At 51.6% G+C, this 19,648-nt stretch overlaps 1 protein-coding gene across 1 annotated transcript; it reads left to right on the forward strand.

Annotated features, from left to right (window-relative positions):
• Positions 1-3,040: 3,040 nt before the first annotated feature.
• Htr6 (5-hydroxytryptamine receptor 6) lies at positions 3,041-19,200 on the forward strand. Its single transcript, XM_032895477.1, has 3 exons — positions 3,041-4,291; positions 17,828-17,986; positions 18,180-19,200. The coding sequence occupies exons 1-3, from the start codon at positions 3,578-3,580 to the stop codon at positions 18,621-18,623; spliced, it is 1,317 nt and encodes a 438-aa protein (XP_032751368.1). The 5' UTR covers positions 3,041-3,577; the 3' UTR covers positions 18,624-19,200.
• The last annotated feature ends 448 nt before the right edge of the window (positions 19,201-19,648 follow it).

Consider the following 19,648-nt stretch of genomic DNA (forward strand, 5'->3'; position numbering starts at 1 on the left):
TAGCGCAGATTATCATATAGCAAACAAGTGTGAAGAATTGGTCACCTAGAATGAGCACCTGTTAAAATGAGCACGTTTGGGGTTGGGGATTCAGCTCAGTGGTAGAGCGCTTGCCTAGCAAGTGCAAGGCCCTGGGTTTGGTCCCCAGCTCCGAAAAAAAAAAATGAGCACGTTTTGGGGGCTGGAGAGGTAGCTCAGTGGTTAGGAGCACTGGCTGTTCCTACAGATGACCCAGGTTCAGTTCCCAGGGACCACGTGGTGGCTCAAACCTGTCCGCAACTCTAGTTCCAGGGAATCTGACGCCCTCTTCTGGCATTCCCTGGCACTACATTATGCAGTGTACACATATTCCCACAGGCAAAACACCCAAAGGAAAAAAATAAAAGTAGGTAGGTAAGTAAGTAGATAGATAGGTGGTAGATAGGTAGGTAAATAGATGATAGGTAGATAGATGATAGATTGATAGGTAGATAGATGATAGATAGGTACACAGACAGACAGATGATGGATAGATGATAGGTAGATAGATAGATGATAGGTAGATAGATGATAGATAGATGATAGATGACAGATAGGTAGACAGCCAGCCAGGTGATGGATAGATAGATAGGTAGACAGACAGACAGATAGATAGGTGATGGATAGATAGACAGACAGACAGATATGTAAAATGGTCATGTTTTGTGAGATGTGAAGAGACGGCTCAAACAGCCATCCCATTTGCATCTCTGTTATCTGATATCACAGCACGGAGAACTGAAAGGTCTTCCACAGCCCAGCATGGTGGTGATGCCTGTAACCCAGTCCTCAGGAAACCAAACTGGAAAATGGAAAATCTGAGGCTATCCTGGGCTACATAATGAGACCCTGTATCAAAAAAAAAAAAAAAAAAAAAAAAAAAAAAGAAAAAAGAAAAGAAAGAAAAAGAAGAAAGAAAGAAAGAAAAACAAGCGTGGGAGTGAACGAAACAAACACATAAGTCCCATGCAGAAGAAACAGCTGAGCTCAAAGATGTCTGCAGTTAAAGCTCAGGACCATATGGGATCCATCCCTCAACCCCATACGATAGGAGAGAATGCTTGAAAGTTCTCTCCTCTTCTACACACATGCACACAGGCACACACTACACCACACACACACACACACACACACACACACACACACACACACACACATACACACACAGAATTCCAAGAGAAAACAAACCCTTTGCCACAGGATTGGAGAGATGGTTCAGTGGTTAGGAACAGTGGCTGCTTCTTCGGAGAACCTGTTTGAGTCCCAGCACCCACACGACAGCTCACAACCATTTCTAACTCCAGTCCCAGGGGATCCGATGCTCTCTTCTGGCCTCCATAGGCACAAGACATACACGCAGGCAAGCAGTCGTAGGCAGGAGAGAAAAAAAGAAGGAAAAAAAGAGAAACCTTTGCCAGATTTATAGATCAAGTAGCAGATTGTGACTGTGAACCCAGATCACCGGGCTCCAAATGTATCGACTGCTGCTGGTGTTAGGCATCTCTGGGCTATGAGGGGCACAGGACTGTTAAGCTGTCAGACCACGCAGCGTCATCTAATCTCCCCTGACACTCAGTGAGTCAGGCATGGAATTCTGCTAACCGTGGCTGAAGAGGAAAGAAGACCGAAGGGTCAGCTGCCACTAGCCCTGAATGTGCAGAGTTTAACTGAGCAGCGGAGCTGGGATCTCAAGCTGGTCTCTGAGTCTCCATCTAGGGACGACCTTCTGTTCCTCAGGTTACCCAGTGTGGAGTGAGGGATAGGGATGTCTTTTGCGAGCTGCCGCTGGCTCCACCCGCCTTTGGGCATGAGTGGATACCGTGGCAGGACAGTTAACGCCTTCTTTCTGGCATTTATATTTCTGGCATATATATCCTGGCTTTAGAGTTGGGGGTAGGAATCTGGGTAGAGATATTCCAGGACAAACCAAGGCCATGAAAGCAGTGGGCTCTTCTAAGTGGGAGGTATTTCCATTTCGGAAAAGACACCCACCAGGTTCTCTTCATATTGCTGTACATTTTCTCTCTCCCTCGTCCTCTTTCTCCTTCTCCTCCTTTTCCTATAAAAATGGCCACTTCACGTTTCCGTTGAGCGTTTCTTGCCCGTTTCCTTGGCTAGAATGGAAGTTCACCGATGGGAAGCATCATCTAATGTAGTCTAGATGGTCCAGAGCAGTACCTGGTACCTACTCGGTGTGAAGAAAACTTGGTCATCACTAGGAGGCGCTATACCCTGCCCCCGTTTGCAGCGGCTTCCCTTCTAATGGCTTGGAGATTCCCAAATCTCACACTGAGACTTGGAGTGCCAACAGGTCAGGGACGGGGACCTTCACCAAAATCACTCAGTGTTGTTGGAGAACGGATAGGGGTAACTCAAAGGTGAAGAGTGGCAGAAATTATTTACCCATTGTATAGATCCAGAAACTGAGGCTCAGAAGGCTCTCTAACGGCTTGCTCGGTATTTTCCAGCTGACTCCCCTTGAAAGCGTGGTGACTCTCACAGTGAGTGGCCCGACCGCCCCCATTGGGGAGCAGTCTCCAGGTACATACAGGTCACGTCCCCCTTCCTTGAGTTCTGCCTGCGCCATCACATGTGGGCAGGGAAGCCGCAGGCGGAGGTGTGGGGACTGCGGGCGCCCGGGAGCGCTCGGAGCATCCTTCTCCAGGCCTTGGGTACCACGACCCGGCTCGCCTGCTAGAGGGGCTCGGCTCTGCCCGCCCACCGCGGGGCGGGGCGCACCCTCGGAGCCTCCGGGATCGCGCGTGGCAGAAGCGTCGCGGGCTCCTGCGCGCTGTCTCCCGGGCTCGGGAGCCCTATGTCCGCCGCGCCACCAGCCGCCTCCTGTAGTCTCCAGCCCCGCGGCGCTTGCCGCAGTCGCCGGCAGCGGATCACCCGCGAGCGCCCAGGTAGGGAGCGCGGGTGGGAGGCGGCCAGGCGAGCCGGCGCGGCCGAGAGGGCGGAGCGCCGCGTTGCGCTCCTCTGCCAGCCCTCTTTCCCCGGCCAGGTCTGGCCCGGCCCGGTCCGCGGCCTCCGGTACCGGGGATCCTGCGGTGCCTCAAGGCGAAAGGAGACCTGCTTTCCGTCTCCGGGCTGCGCTTCTGCTCTTGGGCCACCCCATTGCGACCCCCACGCGCGACAGCTCGTGATCTAACGTACTCACACGCCCACCCTTCTCGGAGAGACTGCCCCGGCCGGAAGGCGGGAGTTCGGCTCCTGCTCCCACATCCCCAGCTGTGCCCCTAGCCAGGAACCCCACCCCCATCTTATGGCATCCCCGGTGGCCCTATTCCATCCCAGGGCTCTCATCCAGCCCCAAGCTAACTTTCATTGATTCGTCACATCAGTACCCCTCCCCAAACTTCTTACCCGAGTACTCCAGGTGGCCCTGCCGTAGGAGGCACCCCTACAACCCTTCCCGATCTCTTGAAATCGCTGCTCGATGACCTAAGAACCCCGTTTTGTCACTACTACTCTGAGGTGCAGCTTCCTTTCTCCTCCTTTGCCTTCACCCTGTACCTGCATTCACCATATCCCGTCTTGGTCCTCAACCCCAGTCCCCATGGTTCCAGAGCCAGGCCCTGTCAACAGTAGCACCCCAGCCTGGGGTCCCGGGCCACCGCCTGCTCCGGGGGGCAGCGGCTGGGTGGCTGCCGCGCTGTGCGTGGTCATCGTGCTGACAGCAGCCGCCAATTCGCTGCTGATCGTGCTCATTTGCACGCAGCCCGCGCTGCGCAACACGTCTAACTTCTTCCTGGTGTCGCTCTTCACGTCGGACTTGATGGTGGGGTTGGTGGTGATGCCCCCAGCCATGCTGAACGCGCTGTATGGGCGCTGGGTGTTAGCTCGAGGCCTCTGTCTGCTTTGGACCGCCTTCGACGTGATGTGCTGCAGCGCCTCCATCCTCAACCTCTGCCTCATCAGCCTGGACCGCTACCTGCTCATCCTCTCGCCGCTGCGCTACAAGCTGCGCATGACAGCCCCGCGAGCCCTGGCGCTCATCCTGGGTGCCTGGAGCCTCGCGGCGCTTGCCTCCTTCCTGCCCCTCTTGCTGGGCTGGCACGAACTGGGCAAAGCTCGAACACCTGCCCCCGGCCAGTGCCGCCTATTGGCCAGCCTGCCTTTTGTCCTCGTGGCGTCTGGCGTCACCTTTTTCCTGCCTTCGGGTGCCATCTGCTTCACCTACTGCAGGATCCTTCTGGCTGCCCGCAAGCAGGCGGTGCAAGTGGCCTCGCTCACCACGGGCACGGCTGGCCAGGCCTTGGAAACCTTGCAGGTACCCGGGGTGGGTTTGGGAGACCTGGCTTTTGGGATGGGGAGAAATAAACCTCCATTAGGAGACCAGTGGGTAACTGCCTCGTAGTAAGCGCTTGCTGCTAATCCTACAAGGCTGCGGCTATGCCTTTCTAATGAATTTCAAGGACTGACTGTGCTGAGATATGCGGACTGTGGTGAGCTGTTAAACATGGATGTGGAGGAGGAAGCTGGCGTGCTTCTCCATGACAGGCACCACCCTGTATCACATGTGGGAAACTTAGAAAGCATCCTCTCTTGTCCTAGTCACTGTCACCTCTCACCAGGGAGCCTTTGATAGACTTCTGGCTCCCACTGCAGTCCACTTTCCCAGTTGGTCGTGTTGCTTTCCTGCTACAAACCTAGCTCTCCACGAGGCAAAAACCCACCTCAGAATATGGCCTGAGGATGCTTCTAGGCTGAACTCTAACCCTCCCTTTTTCCTTTCTCCCTCTCTGCTTCTCTGTCTACCAGCCTCAGGGCCCAGAGGACAGTCCTCAAAGTTGCCAAGCATAACTCCGTGCCAAGATTTCTGGCCTTACTTTGAGAGAGGGCCTCTCAGAGCTTCGGCTGGTTCCAAACTCACTATGTAGTTGAGGGTGATCTCGAACCGATGATCTTCCTGCCTCTCTGCCTATAGTGTTGACACTATAGGTGTGCACCGCCATGCCTGGCTTCAGGTCTCTGTGTTTGCTGGTCCCTCTGCCTCAACGCCTCTCCCTGAAGCTGCTCTTGCTAACTTCAGCAAACTTCTTCCTAGGCTGACCCTGACCTCCGGGTCTGAATGTTCACTGCCTCCCTGACACCGTTGCCATCGTGTTGATTCAGCCATACTGGCTCCCTGGCTCGGGGGCTGTGTGAGGCTAGGTCAGATTTGGCCTCTAGTACACATAGTTCAATAATTACTTGTGAATGGGGCAGACCCCTTAGCTCAAGCAAGCATGGCTGCTCTTGCCAAACAGGTAGCACTGGGCTCCTGGCGAGGTCTACCCTGGCGGGCAAGATGGAGGCTCCCTAGACTTGAGCTCCTCGTAAAGGTCGCAGCTGCTCTCTACAAGGACATCTTGTAGTCTCAGGTGAAGGAGGTTCTTGGAGGTTGGTAGCCTTGGGGTGAGGTTGGTAGTCTTGGGGTCACTGAGCGGCAAGAGACTTGGGTGAGGTGGAAAGATAGCAGGCCCAAGACCTGATCTTCCCAAGTCTGCTCATTTAGGACAATGGCGTCATGAGTGGACAGGCGTCCTGCCTCTGTTCCCAAGCTGTCTGTGGTCTTGATACAGTCAGGATAGATGTAGGCCTTCCGCACTCTTTCCTTAGAACTTTGGTATTTTCTTTTGGTTTTCCTTTTAATTATTTATTAGTACACTGTAGCTGTCTTCAGACACACCAGAAGAGGGCATCAGATCCCATCATAGATGATTGTGAGCCACCATGTGGTTGCTGGGAATTGAACTCAGGACCTCTGGAAGAGCAGTCGGTGCTCTTAGCCGCTGAGCCATCTCTCCAGCTGAGCCATCTCTCCAGCCCTCTTTTGGTTTTTCAAGACAGGGTTTCGCCGCGTAGTTCTGGCTGTCCTGAAACTTGCTCTGTAGACCAGGCTGGCCTCGAACTCAGAGATCTGCCTGCCTCTGCCTCCTAAGTGCTGGGACTAAAGGTATGTGCCACCGCTTCTGCCACTGGTGTTTTCCTTTTTCTGTAAAGACTTACTTCATTCCCGCTTGGTGATTTGCTCCTGCCTTGTCACAATTTCACTGACTTTTCCATTTGTTGGCCTGAGGCTAAGAGGTGACCAAATCTGTTTCTTACCTGTGTGAATTCCCTGGTATCTGAGGCTGGTGGCTTCTCCTCAGGAACCCCAAAATTGAGTGAGTTACAAGTCAGTGTTTGAGATGTAAATAGATACTATCTGATGTCTCCACATAGTAAGGGATTGTTTCTTACCCTGCGAAGATGTCAGATGCCTCACTGGTTAAGAGAGCTTGCTGCAAAGTCACGAAGACTGGAGTCTGGATCCTGGCACTCACATGGAACCGGGCATCCCCATAAACACTCGTGACTCCAAGGCATTGGGGTCTGTCTCCTGAATTCTGTGCATGTGCGGGTGAGCATGCAAGAACACTCATGCACACATACATGCACACATACATGCACACATACATGCACACACTCATGCACACACTCATGCACACATACATGCACATGTATACACACCTATTTTTTTTAAAAGATAAAGGACTGGCTAGAAAGCTCAGTGGGTCTAGGCACTTGCCACCTAGCCTGGAGACCCAAATTTTATCCCTGGGAACTACATGGTAGAAGGGAAAAAAACTCACTTCCATTCATGTCCTCTGACCTCTGCCTGTGTGCATGGGGCTGCACAGCTGCTCCTGGGACACCTCAGATCCCTTCCGTGTGAGATGTGAGATGGCTTGTACACACACACACACACAGGGAGGGAGAGAGAGAGAGAGAGAGAGAGAGAGAGAGAGAGAGAGAGAGAGAGAGAGAGGAGCAATATTAAGTCCAAATGGAAGCTCCTGAGTTCTTGAAGATATTGATCGACTGTGGCACAGGCTCCCCAGGGTCTACCACTGAGCTCCACCTTGCTCTCAGAAATGTGGGGTGGAGGGTGGGGCATCTCTCCTACCCGCATCTTTTTAAGCCCCGTCTTTTTATTTCCACGAATGCGTTCAGTTTTCTTTCTTTCTTTTCTTTTTTTCGGAGCTGGGGACCGAACCCAGGGCCTTGCGCTTGCTAGGCAAGTGCTCTACCACTGAGCTAAATCCCCAACCCCCACGAATGCGTTCAGAAAGAAAAGTTCCTATCTCTTCCAGAAAAGAAACACCAGTAACCCTCGCCACAGGCAGTCATAGGAAACACAGGACAGGGATGTTGGAGGCCCCAGCGGTGTCACGACAGTGCTTTTGTGTGTCCGTTATGCCCGGAGCCTGAGGCCAGCTTTCTCATTATGAGTTGGGAGAGGGTTCTTAGGAACGAAGAACATGTTCTCTGCTGCTAGAAGACGGCTTGCAGCTCACACCCTACGTTAGTAGTTTTAAATTTTAATTATTATTATTATTATTATTATTATTATTATTATTATTTGGGGAGGGGTTTCAAGACAGGGTTTCTCTGTGTCCTGGCTGTCCTAGAACTCAGTCTGTAGACCAGGCTGGCTTCGAACTCACAGAGATTTACCTGCCTCTGCCTCCTGAGGGCTGGGGTCAAAGGTGTGTGCCACCACCACCAGGTTTTAATTTATTAGTATTGTGTAATTATCATCATCATCATCACCACCACCACCATCATCATCATCATCATCATCATCATCATCATCGTGTATGTGAGTGGGCACATGTGTGTGCTATAATAGGGCAGAAGACCAGGTTCGGGAGTCTCTTCTCTCACCGCGTGAGAACTAGGGGTCTAGTCAGACTCCATGCAGGGCCTTTACCTTCTGTGCCCTCTCGCAGGCTCTGTGAGTTTTAAAAATGTTCACCTACATGGGCACTCTGTACCAGAGATGGAGGATGCTAGAAGTTAGGCTGTCAGATGCCCTGGTCTCAGCAGGGCCCCGCCACAGATATTCTTTTGGTGAAGTAAATCAGCAGGTACCAGGGTGGCACCTGGTGACATCAGGGCCTGCGCAAGGAGTCACCTCCTACAGCCACGCCATTGTCCTGAGCACGCTCTGTCAGGTACCCAAGCTTTGTCTCCAAACCCCCTGCTGAGTGAACAAGACTCTCTCAGCCTTGCTTGATGACGGGGAAACTGAGGCCCAGGGAGAGCAGGCATGGCTAAGTGACCCTTGCTCAGTGACTGACATTATACCATGTCCCTGTTGGCTGCTTCCCCAGGTCCTCCCTCAGTGTTGATCTGCCAGCCCCGTCTGCACCCTAGGGCTCCGACCTGACTCTATTGATGGCTCCCAGCATTCTCTCTGCAGTGGTTCTGTTTTGTCTCACGCCTGGAAATGCTACCTGGGTGCTGCTAGGCCACGCCCTGCCCGAGTACAGACGGAGCTCTGATCTTTCCAGACTCCAGACTTGGCCCTCAGGGTCTTCTCCACGACAGTGAACGGTGACCTCCCTTTTCTGGCCTCGCAGGTCAGGAACTCTGGAGGCAGCCTGGATGAATGCCTCTTTGCTGCTTACACTGCGTACCTAGTTCATTCTTCTCTACCTGTGACACAAATCCAGGCTCTAGTTACCACTGCCATCCTGGGGCTGAGTCCCATTACGGATGCCTGGGTTACTATGGTAACCTTCTAATTGACAGGTCCTGTTGCTATGCTCTGTGGGCCTTGCAGCTCTTGTCCCGAGACTCCCTGATCCACGTCTGTGTTGCCATCTCTTTCCTTGGTTGCTCTTCCTCTCCCAGCCACACTGACCTTCTGCCTATTCCTTGAGCATCAAGTGCTTTCCCGTCTCAGGACCTTTGCACCGGCTGTTCCGTCTTTCCACATGGTCGACCCTCAACTGCTGGTTTCTGTTCTCAGGCTTCTGAGGACAAGTGCTTCCCTCCCAGGCTAGGACCTCTCTCCAGGCCCACTGCTCCCTCTCAGCAGCAACTGCAAACATCTTGCCAGGGGACAGATGATTGATTGATGGACTCTCCTGGGTAGGAAGTGGGCTTTAAGAGGGCAGGAGCTTGTCATGTTTGCCGCCCTAGTACCAGCATCCAGAACCATGCTGAGCCTCTCGCAACCTCCCAGCCTGTGTATGTGGTGGGAAGGAAATGGACACAGAGCTTCGGGCCTGTGGCTCACATGGGTACCCATTCTCACACCCTGTGGGTTCACTCATATATGGAATGGCTTGGGCCCTTCAGCTTTTCATGACTTGAATTTGTTAGTCCAATCAGTGGCATTGAGTACCTACTGTGTGCAGAAGCTACCTACTGTGTGCAGAACCTATTTTTATTTTTTATTTTTTTTCTTTTTTTTTTTTTTATTTTTTTTTTTTTTTTAAAATTTTTTTTTTTTTTTTTTTTTTTTAAATTTTTTTTTTTTTTTTTTTTTTTTTTATTTTGTTTTTTTTTTTTTTATTTTTTTTTTTTTTTATTTTTTTTTGCCCTTGGAGAGGTCCTACCCTGCTTAAATTTATGCCAATTGTAAAGATGAACTTTGACCTTAAGCCCTAGCTGGGTGGGAGCTTAGATGTGGGGAGACACCCCAAAGCCATGTTCTCTGTGTAGCTGAAGGCCAAGGCAGAGAAAGCACAGTGGACCCTGAAGTTTGGAGGACATCCCTTCTGTTCCCAAGGCTATCATCCTACCTTGGTGACAAGATGATCCACCTGGTTCTCAAGCCAGAGGCGTGTCTGTTCCATATCTCTCCTCCCGCCAAACATCTGCTGGACGGCCTGTTCATTTTCCCTACCTCCCCACCCCTCCACTTTTTCGGGAGGCAGGAAGTCTCTCTTCATAGTCCTGGTGGCCTGGAACTCACAAAGATCCGCATGCCTCTGCCTTCCAAGTGCTGGGATCATAAGAGTGTGCCACCATGCCTGGCCTCATTCTCTTTTAAAAAGAGCATTTGGTTTTTTTGTTTTTTTTTTTTTTTTAAAGATTTATTTATTTATTTATATGTAAGTACACTGTAGCTGTCTTCAGACACACCAGAAGAGGGCATCAGATCTCATTACAGATGGTTGTGAGCCACCATGTGGTTGCTGGGAATTGAACTCAGGACCTCTGGAAGAGCAGTCAGTGCTCTTAACCTCTGATCCATCTCTCCAGCCCGAGCATTTGGTTTTTAACTGTGTTTGTGCGCACATGCATGCACGTGCATATGAGTGCAGGTGTCTTCAGAGGCTGGTTCTGGAGTACAGTAGTTGGGAGCCACCGGATGTGGGTGCTTGGAACTGAACGGGGGTCCTCTGCAAGGATATATGCTCTTGCCTGCTGAACAGTCCTTCCAGCCCAAAGCCTGTTCTCTTGGCTGCTGAAGCATCAGACCCTTCACTGCCTGGCTTTCAAAGTCGCTTGTGGACCTGTTTCCTTTGTGCCTGCCTTTGGGGGTTTGTGTGTGCTGTGGCACTTTTAAGATTATTTATTTTATAGAAGTCTTCGGACACACCAGAAGAGGGCATCAGATCCCATTGCAGATGGTTGTGAGCCACCATGTGGTTACTAGGATTTGAACTCAGGACCTCTAGAGGAGCAGTCAGTGCTCTTAACCACTGAGCCATCTCTCCAGCCCTGGCACTCCTGTTCTTTTAGGGTTTGTTTTGGTTTCTCCCTCTGAGCTGGTTTATCCAGAAAGCAGCTCTCCAGGCCTGGTGGTGCACACCTTTAATCCCACTCAAACTCGGGAGGCAGAGGCAGGTCCATCCCTGTGAGTTTAAGGCCACCCTGATTTATATAGGGGGTTCCAAGACATCCAGGGCTACATAGTGAGATCCTGTCTCAAATGAAGGGACAGACACAGGGCGTTTGCAGCCTGGAGCTGGAGACTGTCTCGGAGAAGGCTGCATAGGGCCCCTTCCCTTCTAGGATCCAGCTCTTTTCTCTTCCTTTACCAGGGCAGCCTCTAGCTCCCTGCAGATGGAAGGGAGGCGGGCACAGGCCCCCAGTCCCTGGCATGGGCAGCGTGGGAGCTGGCCAACATATCTCTCTGCTATCTACATATGCCTCTGTGTGAAATTGGGCTCTTAAAAATACCCACTGCTGGCACAGTGGTTCCTACCAGGTCTTCCCGGCATCCCCAGGGGCTGGGAGATGGAAGTTATGCTTAGAACTGGGGTATCAGGGAGATTGAAGCAGGTGAAGGTGTCTCTGTGGGGTGATGCCAAGCCAGAGAGTTGAGGGGAGGGAGGAGAAAAACCAATAGAGGTTCAGAAGTGTATGCCTGTTATTCAATGTAGGAGAAAGGCTGAGGCAGGAGGATTGCTGTGAGCGTGAGGCCAGCCTGATTGACTTAGGGTGTTCCAGGAAGCCTGAATTACAGTCTCTCTCTCTCTCTCTCTCTCTCTCTCTCTCTCTCTCACACACACACACACACACACACACACACACACACACACACACACACACACACACCAAAACAGGGAGGGGAAAGAAGGGAGATAGATAGTTTGGGGGTGTGGGTATCCATCCTTGGGTGATCCCAGAGAGTCAAGAGCGTTGTTGGGCAACATCAGGCTGCAGTGTGAATGCAGCCTTACAGAGACAGAAAGGTGAGCCAGGAGTTCCTCCTCTGACTCACCTTCCTCTCTCACCCCCAGCTTCTAATCCACTCTCCCTCCCCCTCCTCCTCCTTCCCCTCCCCTCCCCTTTCCCCTCTGGTTGTTCCTCTCCCACTATCTTCCCTCTGTCTCCCCTGACCTCCCCCTCCTCTCCCTCCTCCTGTCTCCCTCCCACTTCTGCCCTTCCCTCCTAACTGCATATCTGTCTGTTTCAGTGACAAGTCTTCCCTCCACCTCCTTCCTTCCTCCTCCTCAGAGGAGGTGACAGTCACAGAAATACCTGCTGGGGGCGGGGAGGTGGCTGCAGAGTGGCTGTGCTGAGCTGAGGACTTGACATAGAAATTCAGCATGCTCTTCCTTCAAGTCCTGCCTGCTCCCGCCACTGCCGAATCACCTTGGAGAAGCCATTTTGCCTACCCGTATCTCAGGGCTAAAGATAACTAACTATCCATGAGGCGGGGAGGTGGCTCTGGCACAGAGTAGGTGCTCAACAGGTTCCCCTCCTCTACTGTTGGGGGTAGAATAGATGGTTCTGGGGCTTCTGTCTTCCAGTCTTTCCCTGGCTGTCACCAATAGCAGCACGGTTATTGAGAACCCTGGGACTCTTACAATGTAATTAGTAACAGCTAACAAAGTAACAGCTAACCTACAGGGTTACAGTGTTTCTAACTTATACTATTGGAGGAGCTGTTCCAACCGGTCTGTTACCTTATTTATTCTTTAGCATAGATGAGATGAATGCTAGCAAATGTGTCCCTCTCCCAGCCCATTCCCCTGGGGAGGGGGTTGGCACTCCCCAACCCCTCAGATAGGATTTCTCTGTCCCGCATAAAGGAGCGACAACACAACATTCTTCTCAAAGCAATTTATTCAGGAACCGTTCTTTCTGCCTGCAAGCAGTAATCTCCCTTTTCTTTTCTTCTCTCCCCCTATTCCCCGAGCACACTCCCTTATATCCTCCCTCAACTCCGCCTCCTCAGTCCAGACTGCATGATCTCAGTTCATAGGTCCACGTCACATGGCCTGATCTTGCGTCATGGTGAGCCTGCGCAGCTCTCACAATGGACCTGGCTAGTTTCAGGTGTGTGAGAAAGTCAGGTGCTAGTCATGAGACTTAGCTGCAGTTCCGGGCGCCATCTTGGGACTGCTGCCACACCTGCTCCCCCCATTTCTCTGTGTAGCCCTGGCTATCCTGGAACTAACTCACTCTGTAGACCAGGCTAGCCTCAAACTCAGAGATCCTCCTGCCTCTGCCTCCTAAGTGCTGAGATTCAAGGAGCGTCTTTTTACAGAAGAGACAGGAGAAGCACAGGAGCTTGCCTCAAGCCAGTCAGTCGGCTGTTGGAAGCCAGTCAGGGTGTGAGACCTTGTGATCTGGCTCAAGTCCATCTTGCCGACCTCCCTCTGGGACGGGATGACTGTTGAATTGTTTTTCATGTTTATTTTAATTATAATTTTAGATTCATTTACTTGTTTATTTTATGTATTTAAGCATTTTATGTGCACGAGTGTCCTGACCACTCATGCATGTATGTATTACATGTGCTGTAATACTCAGAGATATCAGAAGAAGGCATGGAACTGGAATTATGGATGGTTGTGAGCTGCCGTGTGGGTGCTGGGAATCAAACCCAGGTCTTCTGCAAGAGCAACAAGTGCTCTTAAGCCCCGAGCCGTCTCTCTAGCCCCTTATCTTAATTTTTAAATGTGTACCTATGTGTGCTTCCTTGTCCGTATGTGCACCACATGTCTGCCATGCCCATGGAAGCCAGAAAAGGCCATCAGACTCCCAGGAGCTGGAGTTATAGATGGCTGTGAGTCGCCCAAGGTGGATTCTGGGAACAGAACTTAGGTCCTTTGCAAGGGCAGCCAGTGCTCTTAACTCTGAGCTGTCATCCACCCCCCAAGTTTGTTAGCAATTTGAATAACAAGGGAATTATAAATGTGCTTCCTTTTAGTGTTTTGTGGTGTTGGGAGGTGGAGTCCGGGACCGGAAAGCAAGGCAAAGTGAAGCGAAAGATGCCTTGAACCTGGTCTCTTCACCGTTGGGGACACTCTTGCTCCCTAACGGTGCATCCTTGATGTCACTCCGTGTGCTGTGTGCTTGCGTCAAGTCCTCAAGAATCAGTGTTTTCTGTGCTGTTGACACAGTGGAGGTACGCTGTCTGTGCTGCCTGTCCAGCTGCCTCGCTCGCTCCGTGACACATCCCCCTTCGCTCAACACGTCCCTTTATTTATTCATTCGCTTTAAGATTTAAGTGTATTTCTATGTTTTAGTATTTTCCTTGCACGTATGTCTGTGCACCGCGTGCGTGCCTGGTGCCTGCAGAGGCCCAAAGAGGGTCTTGGATCCCCTGGAACTTGAGCTATCAGTAGATGTGAACTACGGTGTGGGTGCTGGGAACCGAAGCCAGGTCTTCTGCAAGAGCAAGTGCTCTTAACCATGAGTCCCTGTCTGAAGACGAATGAATGGATGAACAAATGAATGGATGAATGAATGCTAGGGGTAAGAATGTGGCTCAGTTGACAGATGTGCCATAGATTTTTTTTTTTTTTTTTTTGGAGCTGGGGACCGAACCCAGGGCCTTGTGCTTGCTAGGCAAGCGCTCTACCACTGAGCTAAACCCCCAACCCGCCATAGATATTTTTTTAATAGACAGATGATGTGTCACTATAATACAGAGATGTTCTCTCTGGAGAGAGTGTTTGACTATCTAGTTTTGAGACAGGGTCTCATGTAGACTAGGCTGGCATCGAACTTATGTAGCAGAGGATGGCCTTGAGTTCCTCCTGACTTCACCTTCTGAACGCTAGATTACAGACATGCTCCGTCGTACCTGGTTTATGCAGTGCCGGGAATGGAACCCAGAGTTTTCTATATACCAGACAAGCACTGTGCCAATTGAGGTGCATGCCCAGCCCCTAGCCAAGTACAGTGACATTTTAATTCTATGTATCTATTCATTGTGTGTGTGTGTGTGTGTGTGTGTGTGTGTGTGTGTGTATGTGTGTTTGCTGTGCTGCGGCAGTCATGTCTTTTTTTTTTTTTCCTTTCGGGTGCCAGGAGTGTTCAAGACAGCTCTGTATGTAGCGCTGGCTGTTCCGGAATTCTCACTCCGTAGACCAGGCTGACCTTGAACTCACAGAAATCTGCCTGCTTCTGCCTCCCAAGTGGTGGGATTAAAGGTGTATGTCACTATGTCCAATGAGGAGTTAGTTGCTGGCTAGAAAGAGCACTGCCAGGTTGCCCTGGATGACAAGCCACCCTCTGCTCCCAGCACGTGCCGCAGATATATAAGGGGAAATGTAGGTTACAGAACAAGGACTAGCATGGGTGAGCGCGGCTACTGGGAAGAGAGAAGCTGGATGTGTTGGCATCAGCACTGCGCATGCGGGTACGCATGCCCGTACAATCCGCACACGCATGCTAGTACATTCCGCACTTCCTCAGTGACTCTGGGACTTGAGGATATGCTCTCTCCAGTTGTAGCAAGGGGCTCTTTCTCAAGTTCATAGAGCTAGCGTGGGGTGGGGCTGTGATTTGCCTTAGACCACCCCTCTTAAAGGGCTTTGTCCTCTGCCACCCTTTCAAGGCCAAGAGGGTAAGGTCAGGGCCTCTCTGAGGCTGCTTGTTTTGTGGATTTTCCCCTGATAGCAACACCATCAGGTGTCACCTGAAAAATCTGTTACAGTGTGCTTTGTCCTTTGAAAAATCTGTGCAGGAGCGCAGCTCAGAGTTGGGGTTCCAGCACTGTAGACAGACGTCTGCTCTGCAAGCCCCAGTTGGCAGGGAGCTGGGTGGAGGAGGGTTCCTGCGTGATCTTGCTTCGAAGCTTCCCCGCTCTGACAGACTCAGGCTTTGCCTCCTCCACCCCGGCTCCATCTGTGGAGGACTGCTCGGGAGTCTGGTTCCCTTCCTGCCCCTGCCTGATCTTTGTATCTCTCCACACACATCCCACCTCTGGCTGCCTTCAGAACCCAGGAGGGCATATTGTACCTGTCGTGCCAGCACCGGTGAGACTGTGGCAGGGCTATTTCCAGTTTGAGGCTAGCCTGGACTATGTGTCTCAAAAGAAAAAGAGCGAAGCTGGGCAAAACCTTGGGTCCCAAACCTAAGTATGTGGATAAGGCAAGAACGTGCCTAGAACTATGGCTCTGTTGGTAGAGTGCCTGCCGAGCACGTGAGAAGGCCTGGGTTCAAGCCCCAGCACTATGTAAACTGGGTGTGGTGGGACGTGCTTTAATCCCAACATTCAGGAGGTAGATCTTGGATAAGTAGGAGTTCACGTTCATTTCCTTGGCTCAAACCCAGGCTGTCAGGCTTGGTGGCAGTCACCTTTACTTGAAGGCCCCATGATTTTTTTTCTTTTGTCTGTGAAAATAAACTTTTTTTTCTTTTTTCTTTTTTTCGGAGCTGGGGACCGAACCCAGGGCTTTGCATTTGCTAGGCAAGCGCTCTACCACTGAGCTAAATCCCCAACCCCGAAAATAAACTTTTTAAAAAACAGATTTATTTGTTTGTTTACTTATTTGTTTGTTTATTTATTTATTATAAGTACACTGTAGCTATCTTCAGACACACCAGAAGAAGGCATCAGATCCCATTACAAATGGTAGTGAGCCACCATGTAGTTGCTGGGATTTGAACCCAGGACCTCTGGAAGAGCAGTCAGTGCTCTTAACCGCTGAACCATCTCTTATGGGTAGCCTCTTCAGTGGAGAGGTGTCTCGTATTTTCAGAGGGGTCACAGAGCTTGAGGTGAAACAGGTTCATCCCATTCCTCACCGTGAACTGGGACAGTTGGTCGCAGGTGGCAGCATCGTGCTCAGACCTCTCCAGGTGCTTGACCCTTCGTGGTGGCTTCCAGGGGGTGGCCCCTCTCTCCTCCCCCGGTTCCCACCAGTGTCCAGGAGAAGAACGGAGTAGGGTGTCAGACTGGACTGGAAAGGAGTTGTGCAGTCCTAAGGTCCCCAGCCATCCCCGCCTCATCTGTCCAAGGTTTCATCACGAACATGTGCTTCGTGCAGGGATTAAAAAGAAACACTTCTGCTTTGTGGAGCATGATGGGAAAACCATGATTCCAAACTGTGCAGAGACTCTGTGGGCTGCACAGATAAGCTGCCCTTCTGCCGTGGGTGGTTTTCTGCAAGTGCAACTGGGCCTTGAGGTGCTGAGGCCTTGGAAGGTGATGGGGCTTGTGGTGCTGTGTGCCTGTCTGTGGAGAATGTCATCTACCTATCACCTATCTATCTATCTATCTATCTATCTATCTATCTATCTATCTATCTATCTATCATCTATCTATCTATCATCTGTCTGTCTATTATCTGTCTGTCTGCCTATCTATCTTTATCATCTATTGCCTACCTACCTTTTTATAAAGATTTATTTATTTATTTATTTATTTATTTATTTATTTATTTATTATAAGTACACTGCAGCTGTCTTCAGACACACCAGAAGAGGGCATCAGATCCCATTACAGATGGTTGTGAGCCACCATGTGGCTGCTGGGAATTGAACTTAGGGCCTCTGGAAGAGCAGCCAGTGCTCTTAACCACTGAGCCATCTCTCTATCTTTATCTCTTTTTATTGTTCTTTGTTTTTCAAGACAGGTTTTCTCTGTGTAGCTTTGGCTGTCCTGGAACTCATTCTGTAGATCAGGCTGGCCTTGAACTTACAGAGATCTGCCTGCCCCTGCCTCCCGAATGCTGGGATTAAAGGCTTGCGCCACTACCCCCCAGCTACCATTTATCTATTTTTGAGACTGAGTCTTCAACAGCTTAGGCCAGTCTCAAGTCATTTTGTAGCCGAGGGTAGCCTTACACCTCTGAGCTTGCTTGGATTCCAGGCACATGCTCCTGTACCGAGTTCATGAGGTAGGAGAATTGGTAGGGCTTCATCCATGCTAGTCAAGCCCCCTATTAACTGAGCCTCATCTGACTCCTCCATGCACTGAGTATTGGCATTGTAGGAGGGTCACTTGGAGCTGTCTACTCTGTGTCTGAGCTACCTCAAAGCTTTGAAATGCTACATGGATAAGGTGCAGTGTAGGACCAGGACCTCCATAGAGGTCCCCGCCGGAGGCTCAGCTCAAGACGGTCATTATACAAGGACCTCTGGGCAGTGCAGTGTTCAGCCTGGGGCTGTGCTGTTCTTGGCACTGATGTCAGGCTTGGTTTGGAACTGGAGTTAGGCCTAGTGCTTCAGCTGGGGACCGGCCAAGGATCAGGGCTCAGTTAACTGCTGGTATACTAGGACTTGGTCTTGTATCAGGGTTGAGGTTCAGTCGGTGACGAAGACCAGCTAACTTATGTGGCTTTCCTTTCCACAGGTGCCCAGGACACCACGCCCAGGGATGGAGTCCGCTGACAGTAGGCGTCTGGCCACCAAGCATAGCAGGAAGGCCTTGAAGGCCAGCCTGACCCTGGGCATCCTGCTGGGAATGTTCTTTGTCACCTGGCTGCCCTTCTTTGTGGCCAACATAGCTCAGGTAAAATGTTGACTGTGAAGGTGGGATGAGCTTAGGCCTGACCGGAGAGACGCCATGCCTCACTGGGCAAAGGTGGGAGGGAGGAGGATGGCTCATCTGTGGTGCCTGTGTCCGTGTGTCTGTCCTATCCCTGCTGGGTGGGTAGCCTGGGTCCCTGCCTGGGACAGGGGTGTGATGAGTCTTCTCTCCACAGGCCGTGTGTGACTGCATCTCCCCAGGCCTCTTCGATGTCCTCACGTGGCTGGGGTACTGTAATAGCACCATGAACCCTATCATCTATCCGCTCTTTATGCGGGACTTCAAGAGGGCCCTGGGCAGGTTCCTGCCATGCGTCCACTGTCCCCCGGAGCACCGGGCCAGCCCTGCCTCCCCCTCCATGTGGACCTCTCACAGCGGTGCCAGGCCAGGCCTCAGCCTGCAGCAGGTGCTGCCTCTGCCTCTGCCGCCGAACTCAGATTCAGACTCCGCGTCAGGGGGCACCTCGGGCCTGCAGCTCACAGCCCAGCTTCTGCTGCCTGGAGAGGCCACCCGGGACCCCCCGCCACCCACCAGGGCCACCACTGTGGTCAACTTCTTTGTCACAGACTCTGCGGAGCCTGAGATACGGCCGCATCCACTCAGTTCCCCCGTGAACTGACCAGGTCGAGAGCTGGCCATTGGAGGCCACATTCCCAGAGGTCTCAGCCCACTCTTCCTGAGACTAGGAGGTGGTAGGTCTCCTGAGAGGGTGCTGAACTGAGGTATCCTCAGCTAGCCCCATCTTCTGCTGCAGGCTCCTTGACCTGAGGGGTAATCAGAAACATCTCTGTGGGGTACTCCAGTGCAATGTTGCTTGTGTAGTGTAGCTGGGGGGTCTCAGAGCTGGGCCATTTGGGTCAGGTCAGTAGGAAAGCAATCTGTCCTCATCCCTTTCTCTCATGGTGGGTGGGAAGACTCTAGATACCCCAGTTCCTGACTGACCCAATCCTGTTATCCAAAGTGCCATCTATGGGTTTATTGGGGTTCTCATAGGCCTTGGGGAGCTTATTCAAAGTGCCCGCCCCTCTGCAGATGGCCTCAGTCAACATCGTCTGTTCACGAGCATTCCTAAGTATGCATTTGCTGAACTTCCAGACCTGCCGGCCCTAGGATGGGGGTTGCAACACTAAAGTGCACCTGAGACTGGAGGCCAGGCAGCTGGGAATGTGACCCCTTGCTCAACTCTATATAGCATTTCTGGGGCTTGGCCCGGGTCTCAAGGGAGAGTAGGAGTGATCGCACCTTGTTAAGACAATGTGGACGGTGTGCTCAGCACCTGTGAGGGGTCAGTGTGTGGTGAATTCTTGTTGTTTTAACCCCTGGTCAGCCAGGTTCTGGCTCTGGTAGAAGGCTAGCAAGTGTCCCTCCCTCCTTCCCCCAGCCTTCTCTCCCTCCCATCTTCTCTCTCTTCCGTTGGTTTTGTTTGTCCTAGGCTCTCAAGTAACCCCTGCTTCCCAATGTGGCCAAGGATGACCCTGGACTTCTGATCCTCCTGCCTCTACCTCCCAAGTGCTAGGATCACAGAGATGTGCTACACACCAGGTTACGTGGTGCTGGGGGTGGAACTCAGGGCTTCATGCATTCTGGGAAAGCACTCTGTCAATGGAGCTGTGTTCCCAGGGCCCCGTTTTCTGTTAGGACAGC

The sequence above is a fragment of the Rattus rattus genome, chromosome 1 (assembly GCF_011064425.1).
Source record: "Rattus rattus isolate New Zealand chromosome 1, Rrattus_CSIRO_v1, whole genome shotgun sequence".
Lineage (NCBI taxonomy): Eukaryota > Metazoa > Chordata > Mammalia > Rodentia > Muridae > Rattus > Rattus rattus.

Coding starts and splice junctions, on each gene's coding strand:
- Htr6 (XM_032895477.1), top strand. CDS start 3,578: ATGGTTCCAGAGCCAGGCCCTGTCAACAGTAGCACCCCAGCCTGGGGT. Junction 4,292..17,827: donor AGGCCTTGGAAACCTTGCAG/GTACCCGGGGTG, acceptor TCCTTTCCACAG/GTGCCCAGGACACCACGCCC. Junction 17,987..18,179: donor TTGTGGCCAACATAGCTCAG/GTAAAATGTTGA, acceptor TTCTCTCCACAG/GCCGTGTGTGACTGCATCTC.